The following is a 23150-nucleotide window of genomic DNA, read 5'->3' as shown; positions in this document are numbered from 1 at the left end:
TTTAGGGCGCCATTTCTATATTTCCTATAGTTCCGCTGTACCATCATGGGTCTGCATCGGGTTGTCCAGATCTTCGATTTTTATACCTCAACAGAAAAAGCTCATTACGACTGAACAATTTTTGTTAAGTCGTCATTTCTATATTTCCTATTTATAGTTTAGCTGCACCATCATGGGTCTACGTCAGGTGTTCCAGATCTTCGATTTTTATATCTCAATAGAAAATACTCATCAGGCTGAACAACTTTTGTCAAGGCGTCATTTATATTTCCTACAGTTTAGCTGTACCATCATTGTTCTCCATCTGGTGTTCCAGTTTTCAAAATAATTTATACTCTATATGTTGCCCAGGGTTAATAGCTATATAACAAGGTTCATTCCAATCCCTCCAGTAGTTCCGAAGATTAGCGACAGACAGATTTTTTCTCTGTTACTATGTCTCTATCACCTAATTTTGTTTTTATGTAAATTTATTCAATGTACAGAAAAAAAATACTGTTTTATTATACATATGTATTGATTATCCAGTGAGGCTGCCTTATCATAATTTCTTATTTAAATATTATGGTCAATATTCAATGTAAATAGTGGTAAATATTACATTTCTAAATGATGTAATATAATTGCTGTTCTGTAATGATACATTACCTTATCACATATTTTCGCTTGATCTTACGACCTTTATGATAAGTAAAGTTAGTTTTACAACGCACAGCGGACAAGAGCGTCGTGGAGGGTGGAAATGTGTTCTCTGCAGAGTTTAAGACGAGTGTGCTTCACTAAAAAGATATTGAATGTAAAACAAAGTGGTGTCGCAATATGTAAACTACGCGCGTACAGTGAAAGTGGCAAACAGCCATCCAAAACGCCCTTATATGACTTGCACATCAAATATGGCGGAAAAGTGGTCGACTTTGCAGGCTTCCTGCTACCAGTCCAGTACTCCGATCAGTCTGTATCCGCATCTCACTTGTTTACTAGAAAAAGTGCTTCTATATTCGACGTTTCACACATGCTGCAGACCAACGTCAAAGGCAAAGATTGTATTGCGTGGTTCGAGTCAATATGCCCCGTAGATCTGAAAGGTATGGCAGTCGGGTCCAGTTCACTGACCGTGTTTCTAAACAATAAAGGGGGCATCATCGATGATTTGATTGTTACAAAAGTAAATAACGAAACACTATACATAGTCTCCAATGCGGGGCGTTTAGACGTTGATAAAGAACATATGAAAGAAACGTCCGAAATATTTAGGAAGAAAGGAAAAGACGTGAACATTGAATTTTGGGATGTGAACCAAAGAGGTTTGATAGCGGTTCAAGGCCCAAAAGCGGCCGCGGCCGTACAGTCTCTCACCGACATTCAGATGAACGATTTGTTTTTCATGACGTCACGCGTAGGTTCGGTCGCGGGGGTGCCGTGCCGGGTCACTCGCTGCGGGTACACGGGCGAGGACGGCGTGGAGATCTCGATGGCGGCGGGCGAGGCGGGCCTGGTCACGGAAGCTTTGCTGCAAAGCGATGACGTCAAACTAGCCGGCCTGGGCGCCAGAGACTCGCTCCGCCTCGAAGCGGGGCTGTGTTTGTACGGCAACGATATAGACGAGAGCGTGACCCCGGTGGAAGCCAATCTCACTTGGTTGATATCTAAGCCTAGGCGAGCCGAAGCAAATTTCCCAGGGGCAGAAATTATATTGAACCAAATAAAAGGAGGCGTAAGTAAAAGACGAGTAGGGATCAGAATGGAAACGGGCGCGCCGGCGAGGAAGGATGCTTTGTTAAAGGACGCAAAAACAGGTGAAGTGGTAGGAAAAGTGACCAGCGGCTGCCCCAGCCCGTCGCTGGGCGGCAACGTGGCCATGGGCTACGTCGCGGAGGCGCTCAAGAAGGCCGGCACTGACTTACTGGTAAATATCAGGGGTAAAGATGCGCCTTGTCTAGTGGAAAAAATGCCTTTTGTTCCATCTCATTATTATGTTAAGAAATAAAACTTACTAATATCTAAAATAATAGTTTTATTTGTAATTGCTTTAAGAACAGGAAAGAAACCTTAAGGCTCCATACTCATTATGAAGCTAGAGGTAAAATTAAGACAGCATCAAATACAATACATCAAATACAATACTTTACATTCGATTTCATCGACATTATCTTCAATATCTCCATAGCCACATTTATCTTTAGCTTCATAATGTCCGATCGGGGCAGCCCAATCGCAAACATTAGATAGAACTAATTAAAATATCTAATATTTAACATTAAACGAAAATCAACATTACTCATAATACTAGTTTGAGCAGTACATATGATAAATTCGAAAATATCCAACACATCGGATCGAAAGTGTATGGAATCAAAAGGAATGTTGAGGCATTTTGAACTAATTTATAATACTGGTCATTATATGTAAATCCGTACCAGACTTATCACAGGTATATATTAGTTTTATATCATGGAATGATTTAATTAATTCGATTGTTCAGTCTAAATAAAATACACATATAATTGTATACATCATAATATTAAGGCTAAAACTGGGACAATGCGATTGTGTAGTTATTTGATAATTGCAGTCTTTCGATAAATTGTAGATATTCGAATTATATCCTGCTTACTCCTAACAAATGCAATTCTTCTAAAAAATTGTACATAATCGCCATTTGCGTGCGACATACCTCGTGCTCGGTAGAGATATTTTTAACAGGGACCCATAAGGGTTAAAAATTTTAACCCTTATGGGTTTGCCGATGGCGCCATCATTTGAAATAACGAAAACAAACAAATATTTCACACTAGTTTTTGCCGGCGTCTCCGCTCATGTGAATTTCCCACGAGAGGAGTTTTTTCCCGGGATGAATGGTAGGGACATATAGGTGTGTCCTTTTCATGTATGTAAAATTTCAAAAATATTGGTTGTAGAGATAAAACGTCAAGAGGTAACAAGTAAAGAAAGCAAATTTACTTTTGCATTCATGATATTAATTAGGACATTAGGACTTGGGAAACAGATAATCCTACTGAGCATGAGGCTGGGCGTTGAGCTTTGACGTATAGCATATTTACAAAAAAATAAAATATACTTATCACTTCTACAGCAATACCACAACAGTTGCCAAAAGTGTGCACAGAAAATTATATTAAATTTCTGTATAATTAATATATCGAGGAAAATATGAGTTTATGATTAAATAAGCAGTTACATATCAACAAACAGTCGCATTATTAATAGGCATTGATTTGTACTAATAATTTTATATTTATCGCTTTTATTTTATATGACTGTGTTTCAAGAACAGTCGAGCAAAAAATTGCGTTACCGCTTACACTCGTTTTATGAAAAGCTATTGGTAATTTTATTTTAATGCATAATACTATTAATTATAGTAGAAAAATAGCAATCGTACTTATTGTGCTGATTATATCGGTTAGATATAATTGGTAGCTAATTTTCAATACCTTTTAAACTATCGTTTACACTAGGAAAAATATGCGTTAAATTCAGTAGGAAATCGACATGCACTACTGTACAATCGGTATATTAAGTTACCCTTCACGGAACTCTATGCTGCAGCAATAGCGGCTATTTTGCAATGAATTTGGTTAGGCTGACGTGTTGGCACTACCGAAAAACCACTGGAAGAGATAGCTTTGCAATAAGCCTGTCACTTGTATGGACCAATGATCTTCTACATGGATACGGATATAGACGATCATTGATCCATTGTTGTTGTTTTTATTATGGGCAATAAAGATATTTTGTATTTTATTGTCGACTGCACTCTGCACTATATTTAGAAAAATATCAGTGAATTTAATAAGGCGATAAATAGTAACCTTTCAAATCTAGGAATCCAGCTTAACGGCCCACTCGGCGCCGGGAAGGACATCTTCGGACGAGCTGCGCGTGCGCCGCGTGACGTCACTGGTTGACGTCCGTCTCCTTGAAGCGCGACTGAGCGAGACGAGCGAACTCTTCGCTCAATTTTTCCATCTTCTCTGAGTACTGCAATTTCGATAAAAGTAAAATTATTTAGTGAAAACAAAAATAGACGTAACTTCATAGAACGGCCGGCCAACAACAAAGTACACTACATTGCAGCAAGCCAAAGTTATATGACAACGACAGGTGAACATGTCATATACGCACTTTGTTATAGAAATTGGCCGTTGGCCATCTTGTAAATAAAGTGACATTAACATCTGTTGTTAACTGAATCTGAGTAATTGTGTGTATTTTATTAAATGTTTCAAAAGAGAACAAATGTTTGGGTATGGCACTTCCGCGTGGTCGTGGCAGGCAAACCCAAGAAGTGCTGGCTTCAAGTCGTCAAAGAAGTAGAAAAGAAAGTATGAATATGAAGAAGTCATAAGTGAAATGGCTAATGAAAGAGTTTAATGGAAGGAGCATATCGTGTCACATGAATGGGAAAAAGATCAAGCAGACGAAGAAGTAAATCTGACAACTAGGGATGCCGACGACCGTGAGGAATGGAGACGAAAAAGTAGGAAATCGGACTTTACGCTCCGACGCTCGCGACGAGAATCGGGAAAATGAGAACGAGGTCAGATGAGAGAGAGAGAGAGAGATGTATATATATATATATACTCACATCAGCTTCGTGCCGCTTGTCCCTGCGTTCGTGCTGCAGGCGGCAGTGCACGTGGTAGTTGACTTGCGCCTGCAGCTTCACGAATATCTTGCGGTACTCCTCCTGGATGCGGCTCATCTCGCTGCTCACGTGCTCGTCCTTCTTCGAGATGTATTCCTGTAAGTGTTTTAAAAATATAGAGCGTGCAACAAAATATCTGACGGCCAAAAACAAAGAAAACTGAAGTCCACGGGCGATCGTACCAAAATGAGATTTTCATACGACTTTCCGGTCCATCTCATACAAAGCTGCAGATTGTATTGCACAATTATGAAAAAAAAAATGTACAAATTAAATACAGTCGGCCATAATATCGAAAAGGCATTGTGGTGCAATGAAATTCATCAAATAAATAGTTTTTTAGAACTAAATTTTTGACATTGCAATACTGAATGAGAGAGAGAGATCAAGATTGGTTGATAACCAAAAGCACACGAGTGTCTTTATTTACTTTGTACTGTTGTTAATATATAGACTAATTATTTCAACATACCTTATAAGTAAAAATAGTTTTCTTGGCGTTCTTATATTTATCCTGCAACGTCGCATGCTCGGTCTGCAGCTTCTCAAACTTCTGCTCCAACTGCGAATGTTTTGAATGCAACTCCGTAACTTTATTCTTCATACTTTCTCTTTCCTTCTTTAACGTCTCTTCTAACGTACAAACTTTAGTTATTTTATCTTTGTACTTCTCCGCTCTCACTCTCCACTCACCTAAGCTATCCTTAGCTTTCTGACATTCAGATTGTAATTCATTATGTTCTTTAATAAGTATGGATATTTCATTCTCTTTCGCTTCAAGTATATGTGTTATTTTCGCCCGTTCCCCGAGTATAAATTCTTTCAATGTTTCAACTTCTTGAGCTTTTCGTTCGAGCAATTCCTTTAGTTTAGTGATAGTGCCTAGATGCTCGTTCTCCAACTCTTTGATGCGTCTTGCACAGTTCATTTCCATTGTTTTCATTTCTAGAGTGAACTTTTCTGCTATTTGATCCCTTATCGCTTTTTCTTTCATCATAAGCGCAGTCTGTAAAATAAAAAAAGCAATTACATATTGCTAATGAATACAAGTGTTGTTACAGATTTTATAGCTATAGAAATTCAGCATGGCACTGGTGTAATTTTCTACCTACGTTCTTGGGTGCCGGCATTAGAGCAGAATGTCGTTCCATTTTTGTAACGCTCGAAGAAGTATAAAAAATAAATATATATTTTTTTAATACTTGAAGGAGCATTCTATATAGACCTAATAAAATAAATCGTTCCATTTTTGAAATACTCGTAGGAGCATTCAAACTACTTACTTACTACATAAAAAATAAAAGACTGAAAAATTTTTTTAAATCATTTTATATCTCGTTCGTTACAACTTCCGCTGTAAACGAATGTACCTTAGCAGCAATGCCGTCGTGGTCGCGGTCGAGGTCGAGGTCGCGGTCGAGGTCGAGGTCGCGGTCGAGGCGGACGTCAGTGCTGGTGGAGACGGAGCGCTGGTCGCTGAGCTTGCGGAACCTCTCCACTATGTACTGCTGGAAGAACTCCGCCTTGCCTTTCAGCTCGCGCATCAGTTCCTCGTTGCTTTCTTGTGATGCTGGCGATTTTTTGAAAAAATCATAAGTATTTTTTAAATAAACTCCTCTGCCGCGTCTGTCTGCCTGTAAACTCAAAAACTACTGCATGGATTCCGGAGGAAAGTTTCTATGTATAATTTATTGTTTTTACAGCGAAGACGCGGGCCGCTTGATATTCTGTTTTTATTTCACGTTGGCTTACTTCATTAAAATGCATACCTAATCTAATGCTACATTTGCTAAGTTGGTCTTCTAGCTGTCGTATATGCTTCAAATTCTTCTCGCACTGGCCACACGACTCCATTTCTTTTCTCATTGCGCTCTTTTCCTCTGAAATAACAAATTTGTTTTGTATTGTAATTGTAATTTACAACGTAGAACTCAAAGTAGAAGTAGTACTCTGACATTTTGGGTATACAGTATACAAATATTACGGTGTGCGGAGATTAGTGCGTTCAAACAAATAAATAAACATACAAATTATTCCAGAATTTATATTATATTAGTAACATTTTTATAACAATCGTAATATCTTACCATCAAGATATTTGTTCAACCTATCAGTAAACTCTTTCTGTTTATCCGTAAACTCTTTCTGCAACTCCGATATTCTCTTATTAGCTTTGTCTAATTCTTCTTTAGTACATGTTAATTCTGCTGTCGTTTTTTCAACTTTCTGTTTCTCTTTTTCTATCCTTTCGACGTATTCTTTCTCTTGGGTTTTATAAAACTCCCTTTCTTTTTGGAACTTGGCTTGTGTGTCTTTGAGTTCTCTTGTGACTGCGTCTCGGGAACTACACGCCTGAAAAGTTAATGATAAATATTCTTGATAAATATTAATGGATATAGGACTGGGTACAGAGAGTATGCTCAGCAGTGGGCGGAAGGTACCTGAAATGATGATAAACGCGGTTTGGAAAGAAAGAAATACAAACAAAACCCGGCTTGCTTCCCCTGCGCATTGTTAAAGTCAATCAATGGAAAGAGCTATAAACTGGATATTCTTTTTCATAGACCTGTGGCTGGAAATGTTTATCAAAATTTATTTATATATGAAACTTACAGCTATCATTACAGGCTAACACTACATGTATATTAAGAATGGTGTATATAGAAAGACCTGCAGATACAAGTTGTTGAGGTCGGCGTTGTCCCGCAGCGCGGCCTTGAGTTCCCGCAGGCGCCCCGCGCCGGGCTCCTGCGCCGGCGACGCGCGGCTGCCCTTCTCTGTCCTCACTTTCTCGTGTTCTAGCTCCAATTCCGTGTATTTCAGCTCCAACTGAAAGTTACGAGTATTTTTTTAAAATCAGCCGTTCATACAAAATCAAATACCTGACATGAGGAAAATTAATTTCATCTGATTTTTTTCGCGTATTCGGGTTATTTCCATATAAGAAGTAGACAAACCTTTGTAATCCCGGTAGTAGAATGAAAAAATTATATTAAAAAAATGGACAAATCACACAGATTGAGTTAGCCCCAAAGTAAGTAAGTTTGAGACTTGTGATATGGGATATATATTGATATACATCCAAGACACAGGTCAATCTGACCAGGGATCGAACCCGGGACCTCCAGTACAGAAGCCCAGCATGATGACTTTAGGTTTGTAGAAAAGCGGCCTTACATAGCTAAGAAGATTATATATTTACAGATTTTAAACTTAAATCAAAGAAATATGGTACCTTTTTGAACTCAAGTTACAGATTTTGAACCTGAAATCAACAAAATAATGTACCTTTTTGAGCTCCGCTCTAACATCTTCAATATCCGCTTGCAGCCTCTCATTCTGTACTTTATATGTTTCAAGTAAATCACTATCAGAGTTGCTTCCCAACAGTTCTAACTTGTTCTGCAGCACCGCTAAGCGTGAGTTGAGTTGCATCTCTATTACTTTCTGCTCTTCCAATTTAGAGCGCAGTTCTGATTCTTGTTTCCTAAGTTGTTCTAACTTTTTGTCACTGAAAATATTGTTACAAATATAAATTCTAAAATTAATACAGCATAGATATTATTATTATTGATCATTGGACTGGCTGAGAAGTAATCAGCGAATTGGTGATATATTTATTTTTTAGAAAAAATATTTTAAAAAAAGTTGTATATTTAAATTGTTGAATTATATTTGCTTAATTGGAAGTATATTTGAAATATATTATTTAGGAAACAAGTTGATTGGTAGATTAAGTGATATACCTTTTGACGATCTCTTCCTGTAACGATGGTATTTTCTGTAGCTGCAATTTATAGCTGCTCAGGATTTCTTTTAGCGTTGTTAGTTTGCCGGGAGATGGTTCTTCACCTTTGAAAATAAAATTATACCATTACTTTAAGAACTCTCTATTCTTTTTTTGCCTCCAAATAACATTCTCTGCATGACCCAATGGTTGACTGTTGGATAGTGCTTTGAGCACATGTTTCCGGTTACATCCAGGGCTGTGAGGTTGCAAACCCCTTATATTGTAAAAATTTACAATTTTGAAAAAGCTGTGTATAGCCTTAAGCCCTTAAGCCTCTTTAGAAATGTTATTGTTTACATTTATCAACTATGATACTATGATGGCGATTTGTCCCTTAGAATATTTATTTGAAGAAATAACTAAGACCGTAATGGTGTGTATTGGTTTACACCAATACATCGATAAAAAATAAGAAAGATAACTTTAACTACATCACATACATAAGCGTTTTAAAAATGCCGAAATATTTTTTTGTGCACTACATTTATGTCTAAACAATGATGATATCCTGATGATAACATTCTATTGGTTGTTGTATTTCATCTTTTATTATAAAGTAAGCGTTTGTTAGGCTATATTTTATTTCAAGTTTTCCACAAAATTGTGGGAAAAATCTAGTGTCGATTTATCATTATGACGATAATGCTTACCTAAATAATTATTGTCGGGCAACGCCTCGCACACAATCTGGTTGAGGGTCGAGCGCCAATTGTCATACTCTTTCTGGCTGGCGGCCAGTTTACTTCGACACAACACTAGCTCATGCGCGGTCACTTCCAATTTAGACTGGAACGACAAGAAATAATATATGATTATTTAGGCACAAAACAATGTAAATTTATATAATACTTACAAATAGGAAACTATATTTAGTTACCATCAAAAAGTACTATTTATTTCTATAAAAATTTCTTCAAGAAGCATTGGCTGTACTAAGAAGGAGATTAAAGACAAACATACCACAAAATAAAAATAAAAAAAGTTTTTCAAAATTCTATTTAAAAAACCAGCATCAATATCCGTTGCCACTACGTTTTATACCATGTAATCATAGTGATAAGGGTTCGGATTTTTTAAAGTACGTAACCGTAAAAATGTACTCACCCCTAGCTCCTTGACCTGTTCCCTAGCGGCGCTCCTCTCAGCCGTGAGCTGAGCGACTTTCTCCTTCAACCGAGCTGGTTCTCCGCTCAGCAGCCTACTCTGTGCGGCTTCCAGTTCGCCGGCCAGGCGGTTTATTGTCGCACCTTTCTCTATTAGTATCTCCTCTTTCTCTCTGTCTCTTTCCATGCAACGTCGCTCTAGAGTTTTTATCTCCCTTTCCTGTTCATGAAAGATTTTAGTTATTAGTTAATAAAATTTGTGATTATGTATATTAACAGGACTTTCTCATTTTGTGAATGCAAAATTGTATTTTCTTAAGTACTCACTTTATCTTCCAGTCTGTTTTTCGCTTTTAATAAATCATTCTGTAATCTGTCCATCTCTTCTCTATGTCTGAAAAATATAAGAATAAAAATGTAATGAGCCATCAAATAAAGTATATCAATGAATAAAGAAGTTATCTTATACATTCAAGATAACTTCTTTACGAAAATATATTTTTTCAGATTGACAACTAAAGCGAAATGAACGTTTTCAATCCTGTAGTATCAGTTGGATTGCAATTTACAGGACAGGAGAAACTAAATAAAAGCTTGTTGTTTACACACACCTATCTTGCTGTTCCCTAAACAGTGCGTCCGTGTCATGAGTGTGAGCCACCTGGAAAAAAAATTAACTTAATATGAGCCTGATTAGTTGAATAGGATTATTGGCAGCAGAGGTGCGTAGGCATAGGGAAACTGAGAAAGAGATAAAAAGATGACATCGATGATTTCATACCACACACATTTATGAAAAATGGGAGGAAGAGAAAGGAGAGACTTTCTTATTTTGTGACAACCCTGACTGCACGTTTACCAGTGGCGCCTGTTTCACCTTTACCAAGGCTGCGGAACAGCTGTATTAAACTCATTAAACTGTTAATGTAATAGTTACCTGTAGTGTGTGCAGTTTTTGTTGCACATCTTGAAGACTGATGTTAGCGGACCGAAGCTCCATCTTCAACTGTTCTTTCTCCTGTTCGCTCGCCACCAGCTTCTCGGTGAGAGCCGTCACCTGTTGCTCCAACTCAACCAACTTGTGCTTGCTGGACGCTGAAAAGAAAATATTTTGTCATTTCCATGGAAAATCTCTTTTTGTCATCTGAGTTTGATCTTGTTACATCCTCGACTGTGACGCTGCTGTCAAAGCTTTATGCCCCATGCTCACCTCGTACGACATCTACTAAATCACTTGTATGTGTTTTAGTTACTTCAAATAAATGTTTGTTTCTATTTACTGATCTCTAGGATGGGCACTCTCGGTTTATATTATTGTGTTATATTTGTATTATATTGTATTGTGTATGTATGTGTTATATTTATAAAAATAGTAATTGTTACTATTTTTATTAGCTCAAACTGTTTGCCTTATTCTGATAAATGTCTTCATCATCTTTCTTATTAATCACAGTTTCGTCCTTTAAAGACGTTAAATGTTCTGCAAAGGGTTAAGCACTATTGATACTGGCAGTTGATAATTACCAAGCAAGTGATGAGCCTCCTGCAGACACAGCTCGGCCTTGTCGCGGTCGCTGACGGCCGCCGCCAGCCGCGCCCGCAGCGCGTCCACCTCGCCGTCCAGCTTCTCCATCTGGCTGGCCAGCTGCTGGCATTCTTTTACCCGCATCTGAAAATAATTTTATATATAGCCATGGGATAATTATTTATTGAATAATAGACAGGCAAAATACACTGAATATTGAGTAATACACAGGTATATATATATATATATATATATATATATATATATATATATATATATATATCTTTACTTTAAGACTGGGCCACTAGCACCAGCATCATATTTCTAGAAATTTTTTAATTGTGGCAACTGTGTACAATAGAAAACTGTAATACCGATACTATATGTACTCAGTCCTCTCATATTACATACATAACAACCTCGGTGGCGCAGTAGTGAAGTGCTTGCCTCTGAACCAAGAGGTCCTGGGTTCATCCCCGGTCGGGTCATGATGGATGGTCTTGGATGTCTATCTATATATGTATTTATTATAAAATATAGTATCATTGAGTTAGTATCCCATAACACAGGTCTCGAACTTACTTTGGGGCTAGCTCAATCTGTGTGATTTGTCCTAAAATACTTATTTATATATTTATTTTATACTTGGACCATTTCACCCAGAACTTAAACCATAAAAAAAAGGATATATAATAATAGGAACAAAGACAGATAGAGTAAAGTCATACTACTCAATTCAAAAACAAATTTTATCAAGGTCTATTAAAACAACAGATTTAAACAGGCTTACCTCATACATTACTTTCAGCTGTTCAGTGTTCATCATTTCTTGCCTGGTATCAAAGTTATTGATGCCATTAAGATGACCTGCAAAAAAATGTTCACTTTTTTTGAAGCACCAATGAAGCAAAATATTCAGAGTAAAAATATTGTTAGGAATTGGATAAATCTGCATGGAGAACTGGGTGAAATGGCACCAGAATGCGAGGACCTATCAACCATCTGGTGTTTGTGCTAAGTGCCCCAACTAGGAAATAAATGAAAATAGCTAATTAAGTATGCAAGTTAAGATTTATAGGTTTAAAAATATATGTCACTTCATATATTTATATATAAGAATAACTTGTGGTTTCTCTTATAACTCTCCATTTGGATTCTGTCACTACAAACTGACATCTGACTTTCTAAAACTTTGCAATATTGCAAATAATGTATTTTATTAAATTTACATTTTATGTAAGAAAATAAGAAACTAAATAAATAAAACTTTTTAAAACTATGTATCTTACCTCTGAACTCTTGTTGGAAGTAATGGTTTTGGCCATCACCGGCACCATAAGGACTGAACTGATGTTTTAAAGGTTCTTCTTGTCTCATATGGGGCATGTGGTTTTTAGGTGTCTCACAATATGGCTTAGGGGAGTCTGATGCATGCTGCTCTTTGAGATGGTTGAGGGATTCCACATAGGTAGGGGGAAGACCAGGTCTTGTGTGTGGTGTAGCTGTAATTTCAATATGATATACTCACAATATTATGAATTTGATTATATTATTTTATTTGGTTATCACTGTACAATATATTTATTTAATATCTATTTTATGAAATTCAAACATCAAGTTTATATATGAATGTTACTTTTATGTTTTATCAATTTTATTTTAACATACATTATACTAAAATGTAATTAATATTCATTCAACAGATATTAATTAAAAAACATGGATTTTCAAAATGGGTGTTGCACCATTAGTAGTTTTATACACACAAGCTAAGAATAGATTACTACAGGTTAATTAGAATGCTACTGGTGAATCAATTACCAAAACATCCTGGCAATATAGGTAAAATCAAGATTGTACCTCCATTAGTCTGGCCGGCATCTAAAGTAAAGTTTCCGCTACTGTTCACTGAACTAGCCTCGTCATCGTCCAAAAGATCATCGAATGCATTTGCAAGTTTATGTTTTAGCTGTAACAAAATGTCAACAATATCTTGTAGGTTATGGTTTATAGTAGGTATATGTAAAGTGTAGGCATATTTATAAATATTGTAGGATATTTTATAAAAGCACCTCTTCATTTCGTCGTTTCTGGTCTTCTAACTCTTCTTGTTCCTCAAGTCGGTCTTGTGCGCTATTGTTTATATGGATGCTTGGAGCACCTTGAAACAAACTCATGCCAGGGCCCTCCATACCATTTATTAGTAATTACTATAAGTTAAGTTTGTTGTATTGAAAAGAAATAAAGATCACAATAACATAACAAAACATTTAAAGTATCATCTATTATCATATCTCCATCGCCAACGTTTTGTTTGCTTTTGCTTGCGTTGGTTGTCGAGCGAATGACGTTTCATTCAGGTTGACGTTAGTTGTTTGATGATATGCATTTGATTTGACGTTGGCAAGTTAAGAATTCAGTAACAGGAGCATACGTAGCTGTACCTGCCACAGATATAAAGTACCTGCCTACTTTCTATTCTATGAGGGTGTGAGTGTGAATGTGCAACTTTATTTGTCTAACTGACAATCTGACAGAGGATGAAAAAGACTTGGCTGTATGGGCTAGTACCCTTTGCCTCCTCAATAAAACGAGGGAATAAACAAAAAAAAATGACAGAGGATGATGACAGTTATAAAGAAACCCGAGTCCGCGCGCGAGTCTCTTGTATGAAGAAAGAACAAGAAACCAAATTGTTGCAAGTTGTAAAACCTCAGTTTTAAATTAAAATTTTCTAAAATAATAAATATACCACAATATGGAATATAAACCAGTTACCCATGTGTTATTTGATATGGACGGATTAATTCTCAGTAAGTATTTTCATTGTTTCATTGCAAATAAACTTAAGTCGCTAAATAATTATAAACAGACAAAAACTCCAAATATCTTCATATTTCCAGTAAAGGAATAAATTTTATTTCTCTAAGTACAATTGAAGGCTCAGTAACTTTTAAGTAAGCTTTTAAATTTTGATCAGATATAGGTAAGTACATAACCTTAGTCCTTACAGAACAGTGTGAGTGATCACTTTAAAATCAAAACGAACTTATCATATATTTAAGATACTGAAGATTTATATACAGTCGCGTTCCAAAACATTATTTCGCAATATGGCAAGGACTACACATTTGAGTTGAAATTGAAACTAATGGGCTTGCAAACGAATGAAACAGCTAACATGGTGATTTCAAGTCTGGATTTACCTATTACTCCTGAAGAGTTTATATCACAAACAACCCAAGAGTTTCAAAAGTTATTCCCAGACACTGAGGTTCTGCCTGGTAAGTTTATGCAAATAAAGAAATTTGAATATAAGATGAACTTTCAAAATCAACTACTTTTAAAAAAATTATGTATATTTTACATCTTTGCTTTTGTTGACTTTTTGGCTATGAGTTTAAATGCAATACAGATGTGCTAGTGATTAATAATTTATAGTAGATACTTATACAATTTTAAATTTTATTACAGAATTTATTTTATGAATTGAATAGTTTGCATTTATATAGTAGAAAAATAAAAGGTTTTATCTTTATTCTTCATGAATAATCCTATCAATTTGCAAAAACAACAATAAATTTAGTACCTATACAGATATGTTTAATATAGGATTAAACATATCTGTATAGGTACTAATTAAAATTGTAACTTTACATAATATTTTACTTTGATAAATTTAATATTTCAGGAGCCAGACGACTAATAGAACATTTAAGTAAAAAGAATATCCCAATAGGACTGGCCACTAGTTCTAGCAAAGAAAGCTATGAACTAAAAGTGAACAGACATCATAAGGAGTTGTTTTCATTGTTTCCATACAAAACAATGGGTTCTTCTGACCCTGATGTAAAGAGGGGAAAGCCCCACCCTGATATATTTTTAGTTGCTGCATCAAGGTTTCCTGACAAACCTAACCCTGAAATGGTAAGAGACCACACTTTATGAAATTAATAATTATTATGTAGATTTCAGATTTATATACTACAAGTCACAAGTTTTTGTTACAATCTTATGTAATTTGTGGAAAAGGATTTTGTAGGTGTGGGATTTATTAGTAAGTAGTGAATTACAATTATGTAGTGTTTGGTCTGTCTGTGTCAAGAAAAAAATTTTGTAATTTCAAAGAAAAAATTTTTAAACAGCATGTTTTTTTGTTTCAGTGTTTAGTATTTGAAGATGCAGTGAATGGAGTGAAAGCAGCGAGGGCAGCAGGGATGCAGGTGGTTATGGTCCCAGACACTCGAGTTGATGCAAGTCTAACTACTGAAGCTACTCTTGTTATACAAAGTTTAGAGGAATTCAAACCGGAGCTTTTTGGTTTACCACCTTTTGATGATTAGGTTGGATTTATTTTTAAGTACCTACTTTAATTGGCTGTGTTTGGGTAGAAAATAATATTATGTAAGGGTAATATTTTTTATTTCCTGAAGATTTACTTTATATAATTTCTGGAAAGCATCATTACAGATATTTCATGATTGAATGTTGTGTTATTTAATAAGTATGAATTTAATAATGACATGACAATGTTGATTTTGTGTAATAGTAGTATATTGGTGAAATAATTTTTTATCATCTTTCTTGTATCCACTATATTACCATGTATCTTGGTGCTAGTGTTATGGTAGTGAAGTGAATATATTATTAACTTTGCACATCTATTTTAATTAATCTGTTAAAGCAAATGTTTTGTATTTGTTTTGGGTATAAAAGGTATTGATATCTTTAACAAATCCTTTTTAGTAACAATTTCCTATTTTCTAAAATTTTAATTTAGTAGTTGTTGAAACAGTATGTTACCATAGTACAAATACGATTTATTTATATTTTATGTAGATTTCTATACATTTTATTATTCTTTATGTAGTATTGCAACCATGCAACCGACTTTGTAGAACCGACGTAAACATAGCTATAGTTCTCGTCTCGCCCTGGCAATACTGAAGTTGAAGGTCGACCATGATAAAACAGTGATGCAATAATTTATCGTCACAGATGTAAATATCGTCAGTAGTGTACCGGTGTAGTACGAAAACTACGGCTCGAACGTTTCACACCTAGCCTAGTTATTGCATTGATTTTTTTTTTTACTTTTTGACTTGACTTTTTCCGAAAATGTCTTTTGAACCGGTTACTCATTTATTATTCGATATGGACGGACTTATTCTGAGTGAGTTTACTTTGAGATATTTATTTACATTTTGTTAGTAGCAAAATTTTCCGCTGAAATTTCTGAAACCTGTCGGAAAATTTTTGAAGCTGATGTTATCTCGCTTTGCGGCACAAAGCAAAATATTTTTATATACTTAACTACATACCTCATTCTGTAAAAAATATTTCCGGACTATACCTATTATTATTTACGCGGAATACGAATTTAGATAACTAGATATATAGATAAATAAATTACATAGGTAGGTACCGAAAAAGATAATCACGTTATATGATATGTTAAATAAATCTGACCTATGTAAGTAATGTTTTATTTTTATCCCAATAACTTGAAATATTTAAATAGCCTGGTGTTTTCCAATGGTTTACTTAGAGTAAAATATTAAATTTTCTAAACTACACTATCGTTTTTAAGAGTTTCCGACCAGTAAAAATTAACGAAGAATATCATAGATAAAAGAAATATAAGAATATGATAATATAAAAAAATTGTAGATATGTAAATTTTCTTTTATCTATGCGTAATATGAATCCTAGCGAGAACTTATTTTTTTTCTTCATTAATTAAAAGCACAGATAAAGGCAATCCAGATATGTTATCAGTTTTATTATCAATTCAGATACAGAGGACCTGTACACACTGGGGTTCCAGGAGATAGCGTCTCGCTTCGGCAAGGAGTTCACTTTCGAGCTGAAGAGCAAGATAATGGGTATGCAGACGCGGCAGTTCGCAGCCACTATCGTCGAAGACCTCGGCCTGCCCATGACTGTTGACGAGTTTGTCCAGGAGTCACAGAAGATTTTGAAAGAGTTGTTTCCGCTGTGTCAAGTTAGGCCTGGTGAGTATATCAATGGTAAAGTTGAATTTATTCCGAAATTAGAAGGAGGAAGTCGAATTCTTAAATATCACTTATTTTTAACACGCGCACACATCTATTTTTTGTTGTTATTATTCCTCGAATAAACAATATTCTATTAAAACGTCTAATGTTTTGGTAGCGTAATAAAATGTATTATTGTATACATTTACAGGCGTAGAGAAGCTGATTCGTCATTTACACAAACACGAAGTCCCGATAGGCCTCGCAACAAGCAGTTCCATCGAGTCGTATAACATGAAGGTGGTGAAACACCAGGCTCTGTTCGACCTGTTCCCAACAAAGACGTGGGGTTCTTCTGACCCTAAAGTCAAGAGCGGGAAGCCTAGCCCTGATATATTTTTGGTTGCTGCGGCCAAGTTTCCTGATAATCCTCCGCCTCAGAAGGTATCAATTCCGACAATAATATTATAATGTGAAAGCCATGTGAAAGTGTGTTTGTTTGTCTTTTTTTTTAGATTTCATGTTGAAATTGAATATTTGAGCCTAGGTGATTTTTGGTGTGGAGATAGTTGAAGAGCTGACTACTTTTACACTCTACCTTACTACAAAAAAATCTAAAAACCTTGCAAAAACTACAAAAATCACAAAATATCATCACCAATTCAGTTTCCTTCTGCCCTTTGTTACAAAAATATTGATTGAAGAACCTGTATGTATGATATGAACCTGTATTTAAGTGCCTCAGGAAACTAGGTGCAATGGTATGGTAGAACTGATCATTACATTGGTGTACGAAACCGACCAGAAAATAATAATAAAAAAATGTTTCAGTGTCTTGTATTCGAAGATTCCCTGAACGGCGTGGTCGCGGCGCGAGCGGCCGGCATGCAGGTGGTCATGGTGCCCGACCCGCGGCTCGACCGCACCGCAGCCGCGGAAGCAACACTAGTCTTAGACTCCATGGAGGATTTCCAGCCTGAAGCGTTCGGGCTACCGCCTTACGACGACTGAACAAAACTGTTAGTATAATGTAGCTAAATAGTAGTTTGTGTACCAAAACAATGACTCTGAACACAACAATGACTCATGAATAGCAATCATTAATGTTGTTTTTCTAATATACATATATTTTTCTTAACAATTTCTCAGACGATCAATAAGACACAATCAAAAGTGTGACGCAATGTTAAAGCAAAGAATAGTATATATTCCTCGAGCATTTTTTTTTTACTTTTATTCAAAGTCATATTACGTATGTAAACAGACAATATAGTACAAGTACAAATTGAATTCAGCCATGATTAACATTCGCCTAGAGAAGAAATCTAACCATATTCTGATTTCTTCCTTCATTAAATCTTGTAATCAAATATTATTAAATGTATATACATATATGTTGTCTAGTCGTATGTTTAGGATTTATTTTTTGCATTAGATGATTAATTATAAAATGTGATCTAAGTAAAATGAAAAATAAATCCACATTATATAATAATGTCTATCAATTGTTTTATTACCACAAATATAACTTTTACAATATTTGACTAGATACAGATAACTAATAGATATTAACTGAAATGTTGCGTGGAAGGTTTAAAACATAATAAAATGTAACAAAACATTATAAATAAGTAAAAAATGTATATTAACATATTATGATTCTGAAAACCTATAAAATTGTGACATTATATGTGAGGTAGATTCATAGTTTGTGAAAAACAGTTGTATTTCAACAAAACTTACGTATTAAGTACAAAATTAATATAACCTGCATACTTTCATTTTGACCTTAACAACCATCATTCTTATAAACAATTTTTATTAACAAAAAATATAAGATATAATATTAAAAATAAAGGTTTTGCTATCAAAATATCCAAACCCCTTCAAGAATCCAAATTTCAAATTGAAGATTTCTGTAAAGATATAGCTTATCCAACCATTACACTACCCAAGTGGTTAAATACATAGAAAATCTACTTAGGTTCTTCTAGTTATATGAAATACATAACTTCCATCCAATCTATTATAAATGTGATAGTGTTGGTTGTTCTTTTAAATCAAAACATAGCATTTGATTGAGGTGATTTTTGGTGTGGAGATAGTCGGAGAGGTATTTTCCACATATGACTATATCACTACAAAAACATAGGCATAGGCAATTATTTTCAGCTAGTCATCATAAATTAAAATAATAACTAATATCATAAGAATGTGATAGATAGATTGTGGTTGAGACATTACTGCGCATCTTTTAGCATTTTAATCATACCCTGGTAGACCAAAGAGCTCCGGCTCAAAGTCTTCCAAGGATTTAAGGACTAAAGTTGCCTGTGTCAGTTCTTCAGGAGGTATGCGGGGATCAGGTACAACAACAACTTGCATGTTGGCAGCACAGGCAGCCTTAACCCCATTGACAGCATCTTCAAATACCAGACACTGAAAAAGTAAATTATTGGAATAAACATTTTTTTTGGAGTTTTGTCATAGGAAATGAAGCTACACACCGACATTGTAAGCAAGTGGAAGTCTATCGTATTTGTCTAACCCCATAGGGTATAAGTGACTATGTATTCAACAAAACTTTCTCTTTCCAAATTATTCTTCATATTGTACTACTTACATCTTCTGGTTTAGGGGTGTTTGGGAACCTAGAGGCGCTAACCAAAAATATAGCAGGGTCAGGTTTTCCTTTAGTGACCTCAGGGTCAGAAGTCCCCATAGTGAGATGGTGGAAGTATTTCAGGAAGTCTTGGTGATTCTGCATTTTCACATCTACACTTTCCTTACTAGAGCTTGTGGCTAGTGCTATTGGCACTCCTTTCTTATATAGGTGTTCTACAAGCTTATGAGCACCTTAAAAAGAAGACAATAAAAAAAAGTTGTATGTCAATACTGTCTCCATATTTTTTTCTATATTACCATAAATATAATGTGACTTCAATAAGGCAGTTGTGTGAATGACCATGAAATTCTTAGTGCTAAATTATGAAAAAGTACTTATTGTCATTAGGATAGTCTTTGATTGAGCATAGTTTCGTGCTAAAGTGACGGAGAGTCTATTAAATATATATTTATTATTAGAAATAAATCATAGAAAGAAAATACAACACCATTAACAGACCATGCAATTTTCAGATTTGTTTTACCTGGCATAAGCTGCACTTTAGGGAACAGTACCTCGTTAACAGCTTGACATTCTGCCATAAATGTTTCTCGGGTTATTGGTAAATCCAGAGCAGTGATTATTTTGTCAGCACATTCCTGCCCTTGAAACCCAAGAATTTTCGACTTCAATTCCCATGTGAAATTCTTGCCATATTTAGCACAGACAGTAGAAAACGTTTCCGTGTACAGGACTTCGGAATCTGCGATTGCAAAAATATCTTTTTTTTTCTTTATTGATTTAAAGGGGTTTGGTCACGCAGTGACTATGTCACCCCCGTAAAGTTTGCTACAAATAGTATCAATTAATGTGAAGACATAGTTTGATAAAGCGTTTGGCATCGTCCGATAATGGAGAAGCCAAAATACAATTACATGTACCAACAGGGAGTAAATCAAAATCCAAAAATATCTTAAACTGAAATTATTACGCAACGTTATACTCAAGGAAATGGTTGAATTTGTAATAACCTACCTACCTAAAAGTAAGCCGTCCAAATCGAATAATACGTGTGTTACAGGTTTGAAACTCATTGTTACATAAAATGATTATTTCTTCAACAGTAAATCAACTAGGTACCTAGGTAATATCAAATAAATTCATAACCCGCGAAAGAATTTCTCAAATAAAATCAATTAATTGAGGATTTGACTTGACAAGTGACAAGGACTTGACAAAAACAAAACCTTAGAACAAAACAAATGCAAGTAGTAGTGACATTGACATTTTTTGTTTCGTTTGTCCTTAGGGATAGGCAAAGGGCAAAGCCCATAGAGCCAATGACATTGACATAAAGTCACGTTAGGTAGGTATTATTTTTTTATTAATTTTATTTCTAAATATGACAATTTCTATGGAAACATGACCAATAGGGAGTATTACTGCACATTTATCCCGCCAGAGTACAGCACTGTATGTTAGGTACACAAAAGCTTTGCCGCCTTTTGCTATGTCGATCAAAACGTTTATTTTAGAGTACTTTATTAATCCTTTCATTATTTAATATACAACAATGTAGCATATTGGGGTGTCGATATATTGGGAAAAATCGTTTTCCATAAGATAAAAAACATCGAAAACTATTGGATACGCCTCACGCTGTAAAATCTTCGAGCCAGTAAACGGTCGAAAAGAAGCTTGGAACACTTCACACGAGAAGACTTATTAAAATATGGACTATTCAGTCAAAATCAAGTTTATATCAGTTTATGACCACAGTTGACAAAATAATGCAGAACATAACCTAAAATAGTGTTATCTTTTTCAGGAAAATCCACTAAATCCTTCCTTTTTCCTTTAAACTCGCACCACGTTGCGTAGAAGGTATTTTTGGTCGTAAATCTGCAACAATATTGAAAATTAGCTCTTTTGCCTTCATTGGCAATGTTTGTGTACCTTAGTTGTACCAGTAGCGCTATCTGCGCTGAGATTTGCGTAATATGGCCTATTATGGGTGATCTTTTCACCTCCCCTTCATCTCCCCATTAAAAAAGTTGTTTCTATAAAAAACCCAAAGAACAGTTTCGACTACAAATCGCACTATTATATTTTTATTTATTTCTTCTGCATTAATTAGCGAAAACAAAAAAAAAACACTTCTTACAAATTAAGTTACATTAGTTAAATAATTTTATTAGAAAATATTTATAGTTTTCTTGTATACAATACTAGCTATTGCCCGCGGGACCCCGCCTGAATTTCATTTCTTGAAAGGAATCGAAGTAAAGTTTCATTTATTCTTTTATCGCGTATTTTGTATGACTGGTAAAATTTATTTTTTGTCATTTTTATTTAAATTTCCAGTTTCGGAATGTGTTCTTTTTTGTTTTTCCACTATTTGCCTCGGCCATTTTCCACGTGGCTGTGTCCCCTTTCCCGCAGGGTGTCTGTCCCTTTTCCCGCTATGTGTTTCTATCATAGTTCAAGTCTATTTTCCACTTCCGTTTCCCGCATCGCATGCCGTTCTATTTTTCACGACGAATTACGGCTCGTTTTTTTATAATCATAAACGAAAATCAAACATGTGTCTAATTTCTAAAATGACAATGTTTCATACAAACTGGCAATCCCTATTTCACCCTTTTAGGGATGGAATTTCCAAAAATCCTATCTTAGCCGACGTCTTCTAGTCACAATCTAGCTTCCTGCCACATTTCATCTTCATCGGCTCAGTAGTTTTTGAGAATGTACTTACGGGAATGGTGTCACGAGGATTAGCTAGTATAAATTTTGGATAAAATGTCGGGATGTAGTTACTCTAATAGGTAATTAATATCCCATTGTACTAATTTCAAGATGAATAAAGGTTTAAGGTGCCTATAAATAAAAAATAGTTTAGAAAGAACAAAATTCGATATCCATGAAAGTGGAAATATAAAATTTTATAAACAAGTCGGTTGATCGTTGATCCAATATCCATTTACAGCGACAATAAGTCTAAATGTTATATGTTGTACAATTATAAACCATGAAACGCATTACAATACAATTATAAATGCGGAGAACAATCGCTTGAGCTCGTTTTCTAAACTACCAAACTAGGCATAAGTTGGATATATAGTTATACTATTTATATGTTTATATATATAAATAGTATAACTATAGAATATATTATATAGTTATAATATTTATATAGTTATATGCCCATAACTTCGTATGTGAGTAAAATCCAATTCCCGTGGGAATTTCAGGAAACCCCTTCCCTTCTTCGTGCTCCTCTACACTGTCCTAGGAACTTACACACCAAATTTCAGCATTCTACGCTCAGTAGTTTCGGATGTGGGTTGTCTGTCAGTCAGTCAATAACTCAGTAACGTAAGAGTTTTGTATTTATAGACTTTGAAATGTTATTTTTTTTCACGCATTGAATGCAACAAGATCATTCTGATGACAATAAAAGCT

The 23150-nt window shown here is 35.1% G+C and overlaps 4 protein-coding genes across 6 annotated transcripts; 2 read left to right on the top strand and 2 right to left on the bottom strand.

Annotated features, from left to right (window-relative positions):
• Nucleotides 1-692: 692 nt before the first annotated feature.
• LOC128678327 (uncharacterized protein) lies at nucleotides 693-2009 on the top strand. The gene has a single exon (XM_053759788.2). The coding sequence runs from the start codon at nucleotides 743-745 to the stop codon at nucleotides 1985-1987; it is 1245 nt and encodes a 414-aa protein (XP_053615763.1). The 5' UTR covers nucleotides 693-742; the 3' UTR covers nucleotides 1988-2009.
• On the bottom strand, nucleotides 2000-13441 carry LOC128678324 (paramyosin-like). Its single transcript, XM_053759782.1, has 19 exons — nucleotides 13160-13441; nucleotides 12948-13056; nucleotides 12377-12589; nucleotides 11878-11954; nucleotides 11087-11231; nucleotides 10500-10657; nucleotides 10174-10223; nucleotides 9890-9956; nucleotides 9564-9782; nucleotides 9110-9245; nucleotides 8416-8521; nucleotides 7958-8180; nucleotides 7340-7498; nucleotides 6757-7021; nucleotides 6439-6549; nucleotides 6040-6239; nucleotides 5142-5675; nucleotides 4610-4765; nucleotides 2000-4002 (listed from the first exon to the last, which is right to left on the bottom strand). The coding sequence occupies exons 1-19, from the start codon at nucleotides 13277-13279 to the stop codon at nucleotides 3919-3921; spliced, it is 3132 nt and encodes a 1043-aa protein (XP_053615757.1). The 5' UTR covers nucleotides 13280-13441; the 3' UTR covers nucleotides 2000-3918.
• Nucleotides 13442-13705: 264 nt separating this feature from the next.
• Nucleotides 13706-18582, top strand: LOC128678328 (pseudouridine-5'-phosphatase-like). 3 transcript variants are annotated; one of them, XM_053759789.2, is made up of 5 exons: nucleotides 13706-13900; nucleotides 14153-14371; nucleotides 14779-15014; nucleotides 15251-15430; nucleotides 16883-17019. In XM_053759789.2, exons 1-4 carry the CDS (start codon nucleotides 13846-13848, stop codon nucleotides 15428-15430), a joined length of 690 nt encoding a protein of 229 aa, XP_053615764.1. In that variant the 5' UTR covers nucleotides 13706-13845; the 3' UTR covers nucleotides 16883-17019. The 3 variants fall into 3 exon arrangements, with proteins under 3 accessions (XP_053615764.1, XP_053615767.1, XP_053615766.1); XM_053759792.2 differs by lacking the exons at nucleotides 14153-14371; nucleotides 14779-15014; nucleotides 15251-15430 and adding exons at nucleotides 17295-17527; nucleotides 17915-18582 and having other exon boundaries at nucleotides 13713-13900; nucleotides 16883-17101; XM_053759791.2 differs by lacking the exons at nucleotides 13706-13900; nucleotides 14153-14371; nucleotides 14779-15014 and adding exons at nucleotides 17295-17527; nucleotides 17915-18582 and having other exon boundaries at nucleotides 15426-16260; nucleotides 16883-17101.
• LOC128678329 (pseudouridine-5'-phosphatase-like) lies at nucleotides 18568-20924 on the bottom strand. Its single transcript, XM_053759793.1, has 4 exons — nucleotides 20728-20924; nucleotides 20233-20451; nucleotides 19707-19939; nucleotides 18568-19522 (listed from the first exon to the last, which is right to left on the bottom strand). The coding sequence occupies exons 1-4, from the start codon at nucleotides 20780-20782 to the stop codon at nucleotides 19346-19348; spliced, it is 684 nt and encodes a 227-aa protein (XP_053615768.1). The 5' UTR covers nucleotides 20783-20924; the 3' UTR covers nucleotides 18568-19345.
• Nucleotides 20925-23150: the final 2226 nt, after the last annotated feature.

Source organism: Plodia interpunctella, chromosome 19 (genome assembly GCF_027563975.2).
Source record: "Plodia interpunctella isolate USDA-ARS_2022_Savannah chromosome 19, ilPloInte3.2, whole genome shotgun sequence".
Classification (NCBI taxonomy): domain Eukaryota; kingdom Metazoa; phylum Arthropoda; class Insecta; order Lepidoptera; family Pyralidae; genus Plodia; species Plodia interpunctella.
This window is presented reverse-complemented; position numbering and strand designations above follow the sequence as displayed.

What these genes read in the sequence shown, in the direction of transcription:
- LOC128678327 (XM_053759788.2), top strand. Translation starts at nt 743, where the DNA reads ATGTGTTCTCTGCAGAGTTTAAGACGAGTGTGCTTCACTAAAAAGATA.
- LOC128678324 (XM_053759782.1), bottom strand. Translation starts at nt 13,279, where the DNA reads ATGGAGGGCCCTGGCATGAGTTTGTTTCAAGGTGCTCCAAGCATCCAT. An exon ending in TTAGAGCGGAGCTCAAAAAG is followed by an intron (nt 7,499 to 7,957) that starts GTACATTATTTT and finishes CGTAACTTTCAG; the next exon opens with TTGGAGCTGAAATACACGGA. An exon ending in TCAACAACTTGTATCTGCAG is followed by an intron (nt 7,022 to 7,339) that starts GTCTTTCTATAT and finishes TTAACTTTTCAG; the next exon opens with GCGTGTAGTTCCCGAGACGC.
- LOC128678328 (XM_053759789.2), top strand. Translation starts at nt 13,846, where the DNA reads ATGGAATATAAACCAGTTACCCATGTGTTATTTGATATGGACGGATTA. An exon ending in AGACACTGAGGTTCTGCCTG is followed by an intron (nt 14,372 to 14,778) that starts GTAAGTTTATGC and finishes TTAATATTTCAG; the next exon opens with GAGCCAGACGACTAATAGAA. An exon ending in ACAAACCTAACCCTGAAATG is followed by an intron (nt 15,015 to 15,250) that starts GTAAGAGACCAC and finishes TTTTTGTTTCAG; the next exon opens with TGTTTAGTATTTGAAGATGC.
- LOC128678329 (XM_053759793.1), bottom strand. Translation starts at nt 20,782, where the DNA reads ATGAGTTTCAAACCTGTAACACACGTATTATTCGATTTGGACGGCTTA. An exon ending in TTTGGACGGCTTACTTTTAG is followed by an intron (nt 20,452 to 20,727) that starts GTAGGTAGGTTA and finishes TTGCAATCGCAG; the next exon opens with ATTCCGAAGTCCTGTACACG. An exon ending in TAAAGTGCAGCTTATGCCAG is followed by an intron (nt 19,940 to 20,232) that starts GTAAAACAAATC and finishes CTTCTTTTTAAG; the next exon opens with GTGCTCATAAGCTTGTAGAA.